General features: G+C 42.9%; 1 protein-coding gene across 7 annotated transcripts in view; it reads left to right on the top strand.

Moving 5' to 3' along the window:
* NADK (NAD kinase) overlaps positions 1-12,729 on the top strand; it is a 21,836-nt gene that overhangs the window by 3,375 nt on the left and 5,732 nt on the right. The window contains exons 1-9 of one of the 7 annotated variants that reach the window (XM_042032027.1): positions 11-107; positions 3,604-3,817; positions 6,725-6,808; positions 9,124-9,253; positions 9,709-9,817; positions 10,079-10,164; positions 10,441-10,543; positions 11,350-11,501; positions 12,015-12,114. In XM_042032027.1, the coding sequence (XP_041887961.1) occupies positions 3,645-3,817; positions 6,725-6,808; positions 9,124-9,253; positions 9,709-9,817; positions 10,079-10,164; positions 10,441-10,543; positions 11,350-11,501; positions 12,015-12,114 (937 nt within the window). In that variant the 5' untranslated portion in view covers positions 11-107; positions 3,604-3,644. Of the gene's footprint in view, positions 1-10; positions 191-3,603; positions 3,818-4,307; positions 4,553-6,724; positions 6,809-9,123; positions 9,254-9,708; positions 9,818-10,078; positions 10,165-10,440; positions 10,544-11,349; positions 11,502-12,014; positions 12,115-12,729 lie in introns of those variants that run through there. The other 6 variants (XM_042032028.1, XM_042032029.1, XM_042032026.1 and 3 more) reach the window with 6 other exon arrangements.

Genomic DNA, 12,729 nt, shown 5'->3' on the forward strand with positions numbered 1-12,729 from the left:
GAGGGGACGATGGAGGCGCGCAGGGCCCGCCGGCCCCGCGCCCCTCACAGCGCCCGCCGCCGCCAGCGCCGCCAGCTCCGCCGCGGGGCTCGGCCCTGAGGGACGCCGTGAGTCGGGGAGCCGCGGAGGGCAGCGCGGCCGGGACGGGCGGCCCTGAGGGGGGAGCGGTGCGCGCGTGTGTGTGTCCCCGGTGCGCGCGTGTGTGTCCGCGATGCCCGTCCCTGCGTCCCCCCGGTGCCCGTCCCTGCGTCCTCTCCCCTGTCCCTGTCCCCGCCGGGGCTGCTCGGGCCGCCGTCCCAGGTGCCCGCATCCCGGTTGCTCCGGGGTGGCTCCGGTAAACCCTGGAGGGGTGTCCGTGGGCAGCGGCGGGGCGGGACGCTTCCCGCAGGGATAACGGGCCGGCCCCGCTGTTCGCCTCCCGAGGGTCCGGCCCTGGCTTCGGGGGGTTCGTGCCCCACGCGTGGTGGGGTTCCGGAGAGGAAGGGTTAACAAATGGGCTTGTTTTGCCTGGGCCGTGGACACGTGATGGTCATACTGTCTGGTTTTTGGTGGAAATAGCATTTGGGTGTGTAATCAAAACCTAAATTTGCAACTGCTGTCAGACTGCTGGGTTTTAATAGGGGTTTTGGTTTTCTTCAGGCACGCTGGAATAGGAAGTTCTGAACTAAACCAAGCTTTGTCTGTGTGATAGAGTTGTTCCTTCTGTTTTGTGTGTGACAGGGGGTTTAGTGACTTAGGGATGGAGTCATAGGCGTGTAACCTCTGCTGCAGTGCTTTCTTCAGCCAAATACAACCAAAAAAAAGCTCCACAGAGCAGAGCAACCAAGCACACAGTGCTTTGTAGCAATGGGACGAGGGGTACCAGTTTTGGATAAAGCACTACCTTCTTATGCTTCAAGAGAAAGTTGATAATAGAGTACAAAAGGAGCTTTGAATGACTGATGCAACTTCCAAGAAATCAGTATAAATGCTGCAGACTCGGAGGTGGGTTAAAATACTGTGAGGACTTTGTCGGGATGGACCCTGCAGTAATCCTTTAACCAGGATGATTTAGGGCAGGGCGTTTGACAGGAGAAGTTTGTTACGAAATAACAACTTACAAGCATGGTCGTTATAAAATAAAATTAAATCCCTTGGTGATTTGCAGCCTTGTGCTCCTTTTGGGGATGTCATGGGGTTGTGTAAAGGTGGTTTGATGAAGCCCTTGGAAGTTCTGGGTCAGGGGAACATTCAGTGAGATTGAAAATGGGAAACTACAATAAAACTGGAGCTGGATACGTGTGACAGGTGATCCACCTGGCTGCTGTGTCCCCATCACAGATATTTATTGTTAGACGTTGACACTTTCTCAGCTGTCCTTTATTCTGCCGTGTTGGACATTGAAATACTTATTTTTCTTGTGTTGTTTTTTTTTTTTTTTTGGACATGATTTAAAACAGAGCAGCCTTTTCATTAGTTTGTTACCATGTGCTTAAAAGTTCTTTGGATCCAATCCTGGGAGCTGTTCAGTGGTAGTTTTATCTTATGTCAAGTCTGCTTATTCAATAAAGGTCTTGTGAGGGAACGTTAATTAAACAGTACACGGTGTAAGCTGTGGTTAAAACATCCTGAATTGGAAAGTATTACATGGAGGGAATATCAAGTTCTTAGGCTGTATTTAGTAGGTCTGTACACTTCTTACTCCCAGTTTTGTGCTAATCTGATTTTCTTTACTGTCAGCATCTGTCAGATGAGCATTCTTCAGTCAAAGTCACATGGAAACGCATCTTGCTTATTACATAAATTATTATTCTCTGCCTCCCTTACTTAACCAACGGGCGCAAAATTTATATATGAGCTTAAACTGTCTAAAAATAGAGGTACATTTTGCTAATCTTAGCTAGACAAAATTGCAAGTCTGTTGCAATGGCTGTTTCCCAAGTTGTGGTCACAGGTGATGCAGCAATGAGTAACCCCCAGGTAAACATTGATACCTTTCCAAGGGCAGGATGCTATAAATTATTAATGGCTGGCAGTAATTGCACCTCTTTGTAGTGGTGCTCTCCTTGGGTAAGCCTAAGCTACAGCAGGAGCAAAAGTACCTTCTAATTTGATTAGGTGGCGGTGCTGTCTAATTTAGTAATGAGTCCAAAATTACAGCTGCGTTTTATTGATGGTTTTGTTGTCTACAAGTTGGGGTGCTGGTGAAACTGTGGGGTTTGCCATTCTCTGGGGACTTTCCCCCCAGATATCCTCATTGTGGGATGATTTCCCAGAGACATAGTCCATCTTAATGGTTACAGCAATGTTTAGTTCCTCTCTCTGCTGGGTAAGGTGGGAAGTTCATCCAAAGCGATGAAACCGTTGGAAAAACATCTGCAAATTTTTACTGAACCAACTTTTCCCCCCCATGTTGGAATGAACTGACTTGAGGAATGTGCCGTTCCTCTGGGCTGCACTCACTTGGATACTATTTGTTTATAGTTTAGTGTTTGTTCATACACTGAAAGTTGGTTTCTATTTTTATTCTGATAAGATTTCTTCTCTGCTTGCTTCAAGTAATGACGAGAACTTGCACACGAGCTCTGTAGAACTTCCGCAGTTGTTTCAAGTTTGGGGTTTGTTTTGGTTTTGGGGGTTTTTTTTTGCTTCTGCAAAGCTGTGCTCTAACCAGCTGTTTATCTTTCATTTGTGCCGGTTTTTCGTGGAACTGAAATATTGCACATTTGTCCTTATTTTATCTTGTTTGTTTTGGACCGTCCCCCCAGTTTGTCAAAAATTAGTTAAGAACTTAGGTATCGTCCTCCAACTTGTTTTTGTCTCTCCTCAGCTTGGTATTAACCTCTTTTTTTTCAAAAGCTGAGGCTTACTAAGGTTATTTCTGTTGCATTATTTGACAGGGTTTTTTCTTTTTGCTCTTAGAGTATTCTATTTTATCTGCTCAATATATGTATCACCTAATAGGAGACTTCATAGTTTTTCCTTTGCCTTAATTCCTTGGCACGTATTTAAAGCTTTTCTTTCTTTTCAATATCCAAAAGAAATTAATTTTATCTCTTATGTAACTGAAGACATGAATCTGTGCTGGTCTTGAAACAGCTTTGTACTGAGCCTCTTCTCAATCTGGAACACACTGGTCATTTTTAATTCCAAGGTTTTCTGATTACCTTGCAGAACTTCCCAGTTGCTCAGATTCTTTGGGGATGTGTTTATCAGTGAGTGTGAACTCTGTGTTTCGTGTAGCATGCTCCTCCAGATTTTCTTGCAGGGACTTTAAAGCACTTTAATTGCTGAAAAACAATTATAAAAACCACTGGGAAAACTCCACCTTGGTCAGCAGTGCTGACCACAGTGCGGGAGCTGAAAAAAGCAGGGAAATGGCTCAAAGCACCGACTCATCTCGGCAGCAATGCTCACCTTCTGGACAATTCCAGGAATTTCTTCATGTCTAGCACAATTCCAGTAATTTTTTGATGTTCAGCACATAATCTACTGAGAGAAGAGGGGTTGTTTTAGCAAAGTTTTCATTTTTCTTGGAGCCAGCTAAAAACGTAATTCGAATTTAAAGGAAAGCTCTGTTACCTTTGCGAATACTGAGATTTTCCCTCTCCCTCTCCATCCCAGGGATTGAATTTCTCTCTGGCTGAGGTTCCTTCAGTTCCAGGATGGAGATGAGTCGGGAGAAGCTGTGTGCCAGCAAGGCTGATGGGAGCTCAGACTCTGCCTTCCACTGTTCAGCATGTCACGATGATGAGGAGTGGGGCAGCACGAGCCGGGGGCGAGCCAAGTCACGGAGTTTGTCAGCTTCACCAGCCCTTGGAAGCACCAAAGAATTCAGGTAAGGTCCCTGCTTTTTCCCCTTGTTGCTAAAGTATATGAAGTTATCTAGATTTTGTTTTTTAAATATGCCCATGAGGGATTCTTAAAATGCTCCTCAGAAGGTTCAAAACGAAGGTGGGGAGTTGAAGGTGGGATGTTGACTATGAGCAGACTCATAAACAGAATCTCATGGCTTGTCAAAACAGGTCTCTGCAGAGCTCACAGTCTCCAAAAAACAATCAATCAACAGTAGAGACAATTCAGACTTTTACAAAAGCTCCAGCCAGAACTTTAGTGCTGTGTGTTAAAAACCTGTGTGTTAGGTTATGTGTGAGGCAGCAAAAAGTGAGTTTGTGTTTGCAGACGGTTTCAGAGCAGTGAGAAACACCCACCCATTCTTTTTTTTGAGCCAAATTTCTGATCTCATTGCAAGGCTCTTGTCATGTGGACAGGGTGGATAGAACTTTTGATTTGGTGATCTTTGGACCCGCTGTAAATAGTGAACAGCGGGCAGGGGTAGCGCCGTGTCTTGATCTTGTGGGAAGCACAGCAGGACTTCACCTTCCTTGTGCTGTGACCATCCCTAAAGCACGGGCAGAGCCACGGAGGAGCTGCTCAGCAGATGGAATTCCTGTGCAGAGCTCCTGCTTTGCTGGTAGGAATGTTCTTGGGAGGCAAGAGGAGATACAGGTGAGGCTGAAGATCTCAGGGGGCGGCTTTGTGGTGAAGGGAGGGAAGCTAAAAGCCTTGAAAGGTTAGGAAAAGACTTGCTCTTTGCGTGTAGTTCAATGAATTCAATGGCTCTGGGAAGTGTTTTCTGGTGGCTGTGCTTTGTTGTAGCTCTGGTGACGTGTGTATGGCCAATATATAAGACTTGATGTTTAAATTGTGCTGTAAAACTGGTGGTTTTCCCCTTCTCTGCTTAAACCTTTCAGTCAACCTGCATAGAAGACCATGTGGTCTGAATTTTTGTGTATTTATTTTTTAGCTAAACAGCTGCTTTTTCAACCAGAAGTGCTCTGTCCCTTGTGGGTTTGAATCAGGGTAATTGCTTCCGAGACTTTCCTTCATTAGGATGCTCTGCAGTCATTCACTGGCTGTCTTCGCTTCAGAGCTAAATTGTCTCAAGGCATTTTGCAGGCTGTCAGGAAGTGCTGCTCTCAGGCTTCCTCTGTGGTGTTCAGCTTGAGGTGGCTGCCCAGCTGCTGGGAACTGATAAGTAGATTTCCCTAAAAGACGTAGAATTTGCAGGGCATTGCTGCTCATTCTTAGCAAAGGCAGCCTGACTGCGAATGGCTTTAAATCCTGTTCACTCAAACACTTTATTGAGCACTAATAAAACCAAGTGAAATCTCAGGGAAAATTTACACCAGTTACTAATTAGAGCTTGCAAGGGAAACTTTGTTGGAATATCATGAAGGTCAGATGTGGATATTTGATGCCTTGTGTGGGAACAGAATTTGGCCAGTTATTGGGAGTGGCATCAAATAATGACCTGTGTTGTGAGAAGGCAAAAATTACACTTATCTGGGAGAAGCTGGAGTGGAGCAAGAAGTGGGAGGTGATGCTGCCAGGGTGTTATTTAACTATCCTCATTCCAAGGGTAATTGTTCACAAGTAGAGAGAGACTTATCATCCCTTTGCCCATATTGGCACACACATTAATCTCTTGTTATGTCAGTCCTTCCTCATTTTTCTGTTTATTATAAGTAAGGTAAACTTTGTAAAACACTTAGCAATGTTTTTATTTGACTTGGTTAGTCACGCCTGGACTTACAGATGGAAAAGAAATTATTCTGGTTTTGTTATTGGCATTCAAATCTTAGACTCGCATATTTTATTAGGCATGGAACAAATAAGATGGTGCTGGCGTTCCTTAATTATATAGATATGTTTAACCTGTGATCTGGTTTTGATTTTTATTAGATTTCTGAGGGTTTTTTTAGCTCTAGGAGTGAGTCATCAGGCTGGCCTGAGCTACTTGTAACACACAATGGAAGGCCCTGCAGTGATGATTGTTACTGCCAAGCAATAGGTGATTGAATTAAGCCCAGGAAAGGCATGTTTCCCTCTTCTTTTTAATGGAATAATTCTAATAGCAGTCACATAATGCTTCAACAGTTCCATGACTTGAGCAAGTTTTGCTCCCAGCTCCAGCTTTGCTGGAGGAGCTGAGGCAGAAGAGTTCTGAGTTGCTCCAGATAATCTCATCCTAGAGCCAGGAGTAACCCTGTGTCCTGGTGGGATTCAATTCTGAGGATAAATGACACCTCAGAGCTCCTGTTTATTTGAAGACAAAAATCTTATTAGAGAAATAAATGGGGAGAAGTAGCATTTTTTTTTAACCTGTTCAGAATTGCAGCTTGATGCTGCAGATACAAATCTCCATGTACCTTAGAGCTGAAGAATTTGTTTGATTAATTTATTAAGGGTGTTCAAATGACCAAGACACACATTGCTGTGACTTGACCATGCCAAAAACATCTGAAGGTGTTGGAGAACTCCTTGTAAGTGCTTGTCTAGGCACACAGTGGGAAACCCAATGTCTGTACATTGCTGCCCTTAGTGAGGGTGGGAGCACTCACTGAGCTGTTTTAGCTGTATTTGTACCAGATTCAGTCATTCTCAAAATGTGTGCTTCTAGATAAGATGTAGTGCTTCAAGAAACACAGAATAAAAGTGTTGTTCTTGTGCCTGCAGCAGTGAAATTGGTGTCACTTAGGAACTGATGCAGGCATTGGAAATGTGAGAGCTAATCTGTAAGATTACCCTGCCTGGGAACCTCTCACGTAGGTTTAAGAAATGCACTTTGCCCTGCATTGCTTTTGTGCAGCTGCTTCAAAGGAGGGTTTGGTGTTTGAGCATCAGATAGACCCAGTTTGTCATCACATCTCTTTTACTCACTGATTATTTTCTCTGCATTCAGGAGAACACGCTCCTTGCATGGACCATGCCCCGTGACCACGTTTGGACCAAAGGCCTGCATGCTGCAGAATCCTAAAACGATTATGTGAGTACTCATCCCATCAGTGGCATTGTGCTCGTTCTGTGGGAAAGAAACCAGTTTGCTTTTCCACTGATTCCACTTTTTTCACCCCCTAATCAACACTTGTTTGTATTTTATCTGATATTTCAAGATTTTCATGTTGCTTGATTGCCATCCTGGGGGCTGCTTTGCCAAGTTGGCGTGGTCTACAGTCCATAGTTTGATGTCTAAAATGGCAGCTCTCATATTTCCAACCCAACAAAGATTCTTCTGGGCAGTACAAGGGGAGGAAGAAGAACTGTTCTGTGTGCTGTGAAATCTGAGGGAAGCCTTCTCCCTCTCTTGGTGACGGTGTTTGAATTTGTACTTTCAATTTTTGTGTTTGATCTGTGGTACTTTCAGTTAAGGCAAGTTTGCTTTTAGACTGTTGATAAATGGTGGAAATAAGGCTGGTTTCTGCTTAGTGGGCAAATAAACATTTCAATTTTGTAGGTTGGGTGGCATAAAGTGGTGCTTTCTACACCAGGTGTTACATACTTAATAAATGGGGTCTTGACTTGGCCAGGTGAGGAATTTCAGGGTTTAACCAAGGCAGTGCTCCCTATTTTTGGGGGGCCCTGGCACAGAGAAGCTGTGGCTGCCCCATCCCTGAAATTGTCCAAGGCCAGGCTGGATGGGGCTTGGAACACCCTGGGGCAGTGGAAGGTGGGACTGGCTGGGCTTTAAGGCCCTTCCAACCCAAACCATTCTGTGATTTTTGCCCCTTTAAAAAAGTTTTATTTCCTTGCTCTTGCAGTTAAATATAAGATATTGCAGTCAATATTTATTTGCCTAAATCTCTACCTCTGTAGACAGTAATATTCCCGGTGACATCCACCCCTTTCCTGGGAAAGTGTGACACAAATCCCTCCCTTTGGTAACTCAAAACTTCCTCATTCTCCCCGGGTGCTGCAGTGCAGCTGAAAGCCAGCCCAGGTTGTGTTTACCCACCTGACCTGGGGCATTGCTCCTCCCAGGGGCTGGCCCAGGACAGGGATATAAGGACAGGGATGGGATTGTGCCAGGGCAAAGCTTGGGCAGGCAGGGCTGGGAGCAGAGCTGCCCTTAGGCTGCTGAAGGGAAAAGCAAACTGTAAATTACTTTTACTACACACGAGGTTTTGTGGCTTCTAAAAACAAGCAAGACCTTGTTGATTTTTTTTTTCTCCTCTGCTGTGGATAGTTTAATTTTGTTAAACTCTCCTCACTGGAGGGATTTTTTTTTTTTTTTATAGAAAATTGTCATTTTTATGTGCAGGCTTAAGTTAGGGAAGGTTGGGTGTCTCAGTACAACCAGCAGCTCTAGAGCTTGCAAACCTGTTTTTTGATGAGCAGAAGGATTGAATGACTACTCAGTGAAAAAAGGATCAGTGGCCTCTTGAGAGAAGGGAAAATCAAATACCTGTTTTGTTTTGGTTTTTTTTTTTGAAATGGAATTTTCATTATGAAATCTTGCCTTGAAGATCTGGAATACAAGTTTTACTGCAGGATTTTTCTGTAAAGCCTCAAAACCTTTTATCAGAGCTGACTGAAATCTTCAATAGAAGAAAAAACATTTTTCAGAGAAAAATGTATTCTTCTGAGGTTGCAGTTAGTAATAAGTGATAAAAGCCTCAGCCTTTTGTTTTATTTGGAGCTGTTGCAATTGACTGAGTCCTGGAAGGAAACATGAAGATCTTAAAGCAAGTTATGAATAATTTTTCATTCAGTAGAACTGCATGGAATTGGTGAGTACAGCTGAACGAGGCAGACTGGCTTTTGTTTGAATGAAGTTGGTGCTAGTTCTGGGTTTATTCAGTGCTGCAATCTCTAGTTCTTGTCAGCATTATTGATACTAAAGTCGTGCATTTGCCTTTAGTTTGTGCTGTATTTGTATCTCAAATGTTAGCACTGAAATAAAATAATTTTAAATTTACATTAAGCTGTTGGACTTAGAGTATTGGATGGGGCAAAAGTTATGTTGTGGCTTTTTCAGATCCTCTAACTGAGTGTTTCTCCTTTTGAGTCAGCACTAAAACAAGAGGAAATCAGCATTGTGGTGTCAGTCAGAAGTTGATCTGAGAGTTTTTGTGGTGCTTCTGTTTAGGTCCCTGTTGGCACAGGTCGTTCGTAGGGCCAGGTACCAGAATTAGCAGCTGTTGGTTACCACCTGCACGTAGTGAAGGACAAACATCATTGCAATATGAATTACTGCCTTCCCCTGCCTGCTGTGTAGGGCTGTGCGCCCTCCATACTTTTTTTACCAGATCAGAAAGGTGTCACAACAAAATGTGGTGGTGTTTGGGGCTTTTTATCCCCTAGGCACATTCAGGATCCAGCAAGCCAGCGGTTGACATGGAACAAACCCCCCAAGAGTGTCCTTGTGATTAAGAAGATCCGTGATGCCAGTCTGCTGCAGCCCTTCAAAGAGCTCTGTGTGTACCTGACTGAGGTGAGAAAATACAAATTATACCTCAGCTCTCTCCAGCTGCTGATTCTGTACAGAGCTGTGCTGTGCAAACAAATTTTTACACCCACTGCATGTACTAAAATTTGTTGTGGGGCTTAAGATCAGTATGAAGCTTAAAACTAGAACTATTAAAGTAAAAACTTCCATTCTGTTTGCAGTTCTAAATTACAGGAGTGGGATATAAAAAGCTTAAACCCTCAAGCCTTGAGCAAACACAACAATGTCTCATGTAATCTGTATTCCAAGCTTTAATTTATTAAATGGTCTGTGCATGCTGCAAAATTCTCATGAGGATCAGACCACACATTACAAACACCCAGCAGGTGCAGAACACTGCTGTAAAATACTATTTATGTGTCTTAAATTAGTGGAAATTATGGAGAGAGTCAAGTGTGTTGTTAGGAGGTCACTCACAAGCTTATTTCCTCTCTCTTCAGGAGAACAATATGATAGTGTATGTAGAAAAAAAAGTACTGGAAGACCCTGCTATAGCTAATGATGAGAATTTCGGACCAGTGAAGAAGAAATTTTGCACCTTCAGAGAAGGTATGGAAATGATTTCTTGAAAGGACAGTTGGAGTGGTTTTTTGGTTTTGTCTTGGTGTTTTCTTAGCTGTTGGGTCAAGTTTGTAAAACTTTGGTGTCTTTTGCACACAGTTGTTGTTACATCTTAGTTGTGCTTTTTGTGTATTTGTGAGGGAATGTTTGCATGCTGCAAATTGTGATTTTTCTTCCTGTTTTTTGTTAGGAAATTAAGATTGTGGATACAATTTAATTCAAAACTTTCTATTTCAATGTTGCTCCTAGACTATGATGATATCTCCAATCAGATAGACTTTATCATATGCCTGGGAGGAGATGGGACCTTACTTTATGCTTCTTCACTTTTCCAGGTTGGTTCTTATGGGAAATAGACCCAGAAACTTTTCTTTTGGAAGTATTTAAAAGTGCATTTTTTCCCCCTTTGTTGCTGAGTTCAGCATTTGTCTTTTGTTCTTCGTCCCTTCTTTTTTATCCAGCCTGTTTTACCTTGTGAAAATAATGTCAAATGTGTTGTTTTTATTAAGCACAGTTGAAGTTTCATCAGTAGTCACAATATTTACAGGCAATTAGTTGAAGTATGAATTGCTTTGACTGAGTAGCTTTAAAACTCTTTTCTTTATTGATAGGGTAGTGTACCTCCAGTTATGGCTTTTCATCTGGGATCCCTTGGATTTCTTACTCCATTTAATTTTGAGAATTTTCAGTCCCAAGTCACTCAGGTTATAGAAGGTAAATTTAAGGGGACGAGGTGTGGTGTTTGTTTGTTACTTTTTCTTAATCAACTCTTTTAGGTTGGCCCTTAAGATTTGAAATTTGAGAAATGTATCTGAAGTGAACAGAAATCTTAAATGAACAGAAATATATCTTAATTTAACAGAAGTTTTGCATTGCATTGACCCATCCAGTGCTGCTCTCTGTACTGCTCTGCAAAGGAAAAGGGCTAAGAAATAACTTTGTGGAGTACATAAGTATAAAATAATGTAGAATTTACACTAAATGACAGCTAAACATAGAAATCAAGTGCAGTGTTTAAGTACTGAGAAGTCAGGCAAATAAAATATTTGAGGAAATAAATTCTTTGTCCCTTGAATATGAGGTTATTTGAGTTGCATCCAAAGTAGATTCTGGAAAAGATGTATAAAACTCTCACATTACCAGAATGTTGTCTTTTAATACATGTTTCTAATGCTTTAATTTTCTTTAAGCTTAGCTTTTGTCTTACTGAAGATCACATGAGCCCAGCAGTGTTTTCCAATCTGAATCACGTCTATACAGAATTTAAATTTTCTTTGTACATCATAAGAAAAGTGGGAAGGGACTGGCTTGAAATTTGCCTTTGATTTTTGCTCATTGCTGCTAAAAATTAGTTTTGAGCTTCAGCCAAGTGTAGCCAGTTATGCTGGGAATGAAACTGGGAATGTTGAAAGCTCAGGAATAGATGGATGGCATTTCATAGAGCGTGTTGTCATTGCTGGGGTTTATTTCCTGTGCCAGCTTTTCATTTTTGTGTGTTTTCCCCTGTGTTTCCTCTCCAGGCAATGCAGCTCTTGTTCTCCGGAGCAGGCTCAAGGTGAAAGTGGTGAAGGAGCCCAGGGAGAAAACAACAGTCCAGAATGGGATAGAGGAAAATGGAGTCGTGTCTGCAAACCTGGAGAAAGAAGTGGGCAAGCAAATTATGCAATATCAGGTCAGAGGGCAAAGCAAGCAACAAGAACCAGGATAGTTTGTAACTTGGTATTTGTTTTATGAAAACGCCCCCCCAGCAGTGCAGGGCTGGTCCTTGCTGCTGCAACTCACAATGTGCTCTGCATGCTGAGGAATTGCTGCATGTATTTGTGCACTCAGAAATGCTGATCGTAATTTCACAGAATTGTTTAGGCTGGAAAATATCTGCAAGATGGAGCCCAACCTTCCTTCTATTTTGAAGACAAAGTAGTAGTTCTAAAGTGAGATACACCAAACATTTTTATAAATGAGAAGAAAAACCTTGCACATTGTTAGTGACCAACTCCTGGAAATAATTCTTAACATCTCAGAAATTCAGCTGGCACGTGATAGGATGGAAGTGTAAAGAGTTTAATTTGCAGGTACTAAATCAGCACAAATATTTAGAAGATCTGGAAAAACTGCTTTGTTTTGACATTTATTTCATTGCCAAGGCAGCAGCAGCAGACTGGGGTAATGTTTGGTGTCGTGGCAGGTCCTCAATGAAGTTGTGGTGGATCGTGGCCCTTCCTCCTACCTGTCCAACGTGGATGTGTTTCTGGATGGGCACCTGATAACCACGGTGCAAGGAGATGGTGAGTGCTGCTGGAGCTTTCCCAGCTCAGGGGCAGGCTGCTGTGTTTTCCTGCAGGGTTTTCTCTCATGGAAACAGAGCCTCAGTTCACTGCTGACAGCAAACATGAGTGTGCAAAGAGTAGGTGTGTTTATTCCCCCAGTGAAGCTTTAAGGTGCTGAAAGATTTTGTTCATGGGCTTGTGAGGGCAAGTAAGCTCTTTTTTGGGGTATTATATTTCAGGCTAAGGGCAAGAAGTAGCTCACAAGAGATTGGCCTGGATATCTGGAATTTGCTGAAGGCAAACAATCTCCACTCGTGAACAACAGGAGTCAATCTTTAAAGCTCTTACCCTAAAGAAAAAAAATGAAAGTCATTATTACAAAATTGTGTAACTCAAGATGCAGAATTTTGTGCAACTTCTGAAACCACGTGACAGGGTCAGAGGGGAGTTTCTCACTTGGTGTGTGTTGGGCTGCAGTTGAGCTGTGAAATCCAAGTGGAGAGGTTCACTTTCCTGGCAGTGGGGTTTGTTGGAGTCTCCCAGAGCAATCCCTGGTTATTCAGTGCTGATGGCAGTGCCTGTTTGATGTCCCTGGGGTGAGAGTGAGGTTTCTTGGTGTCTCCCAGAGCAATC

This window comes from Corvus kubaryi, unplaced genomic scaffold, assembly GCF_017639235.1.
Source record: "Corvus kubaryi isolate FWS band 111438036 unplaced genomic scaffold, C.kubaryi_AGA036_p1.0 37352, whole genome shotgun sequence".
Taxonomy (NCBI): domain Eukaryota; kingdom Metazoa; phylum Chordata; class Aves; order Passeriformes; family Corvidae; genus Corvus; species Corvus kubaryi.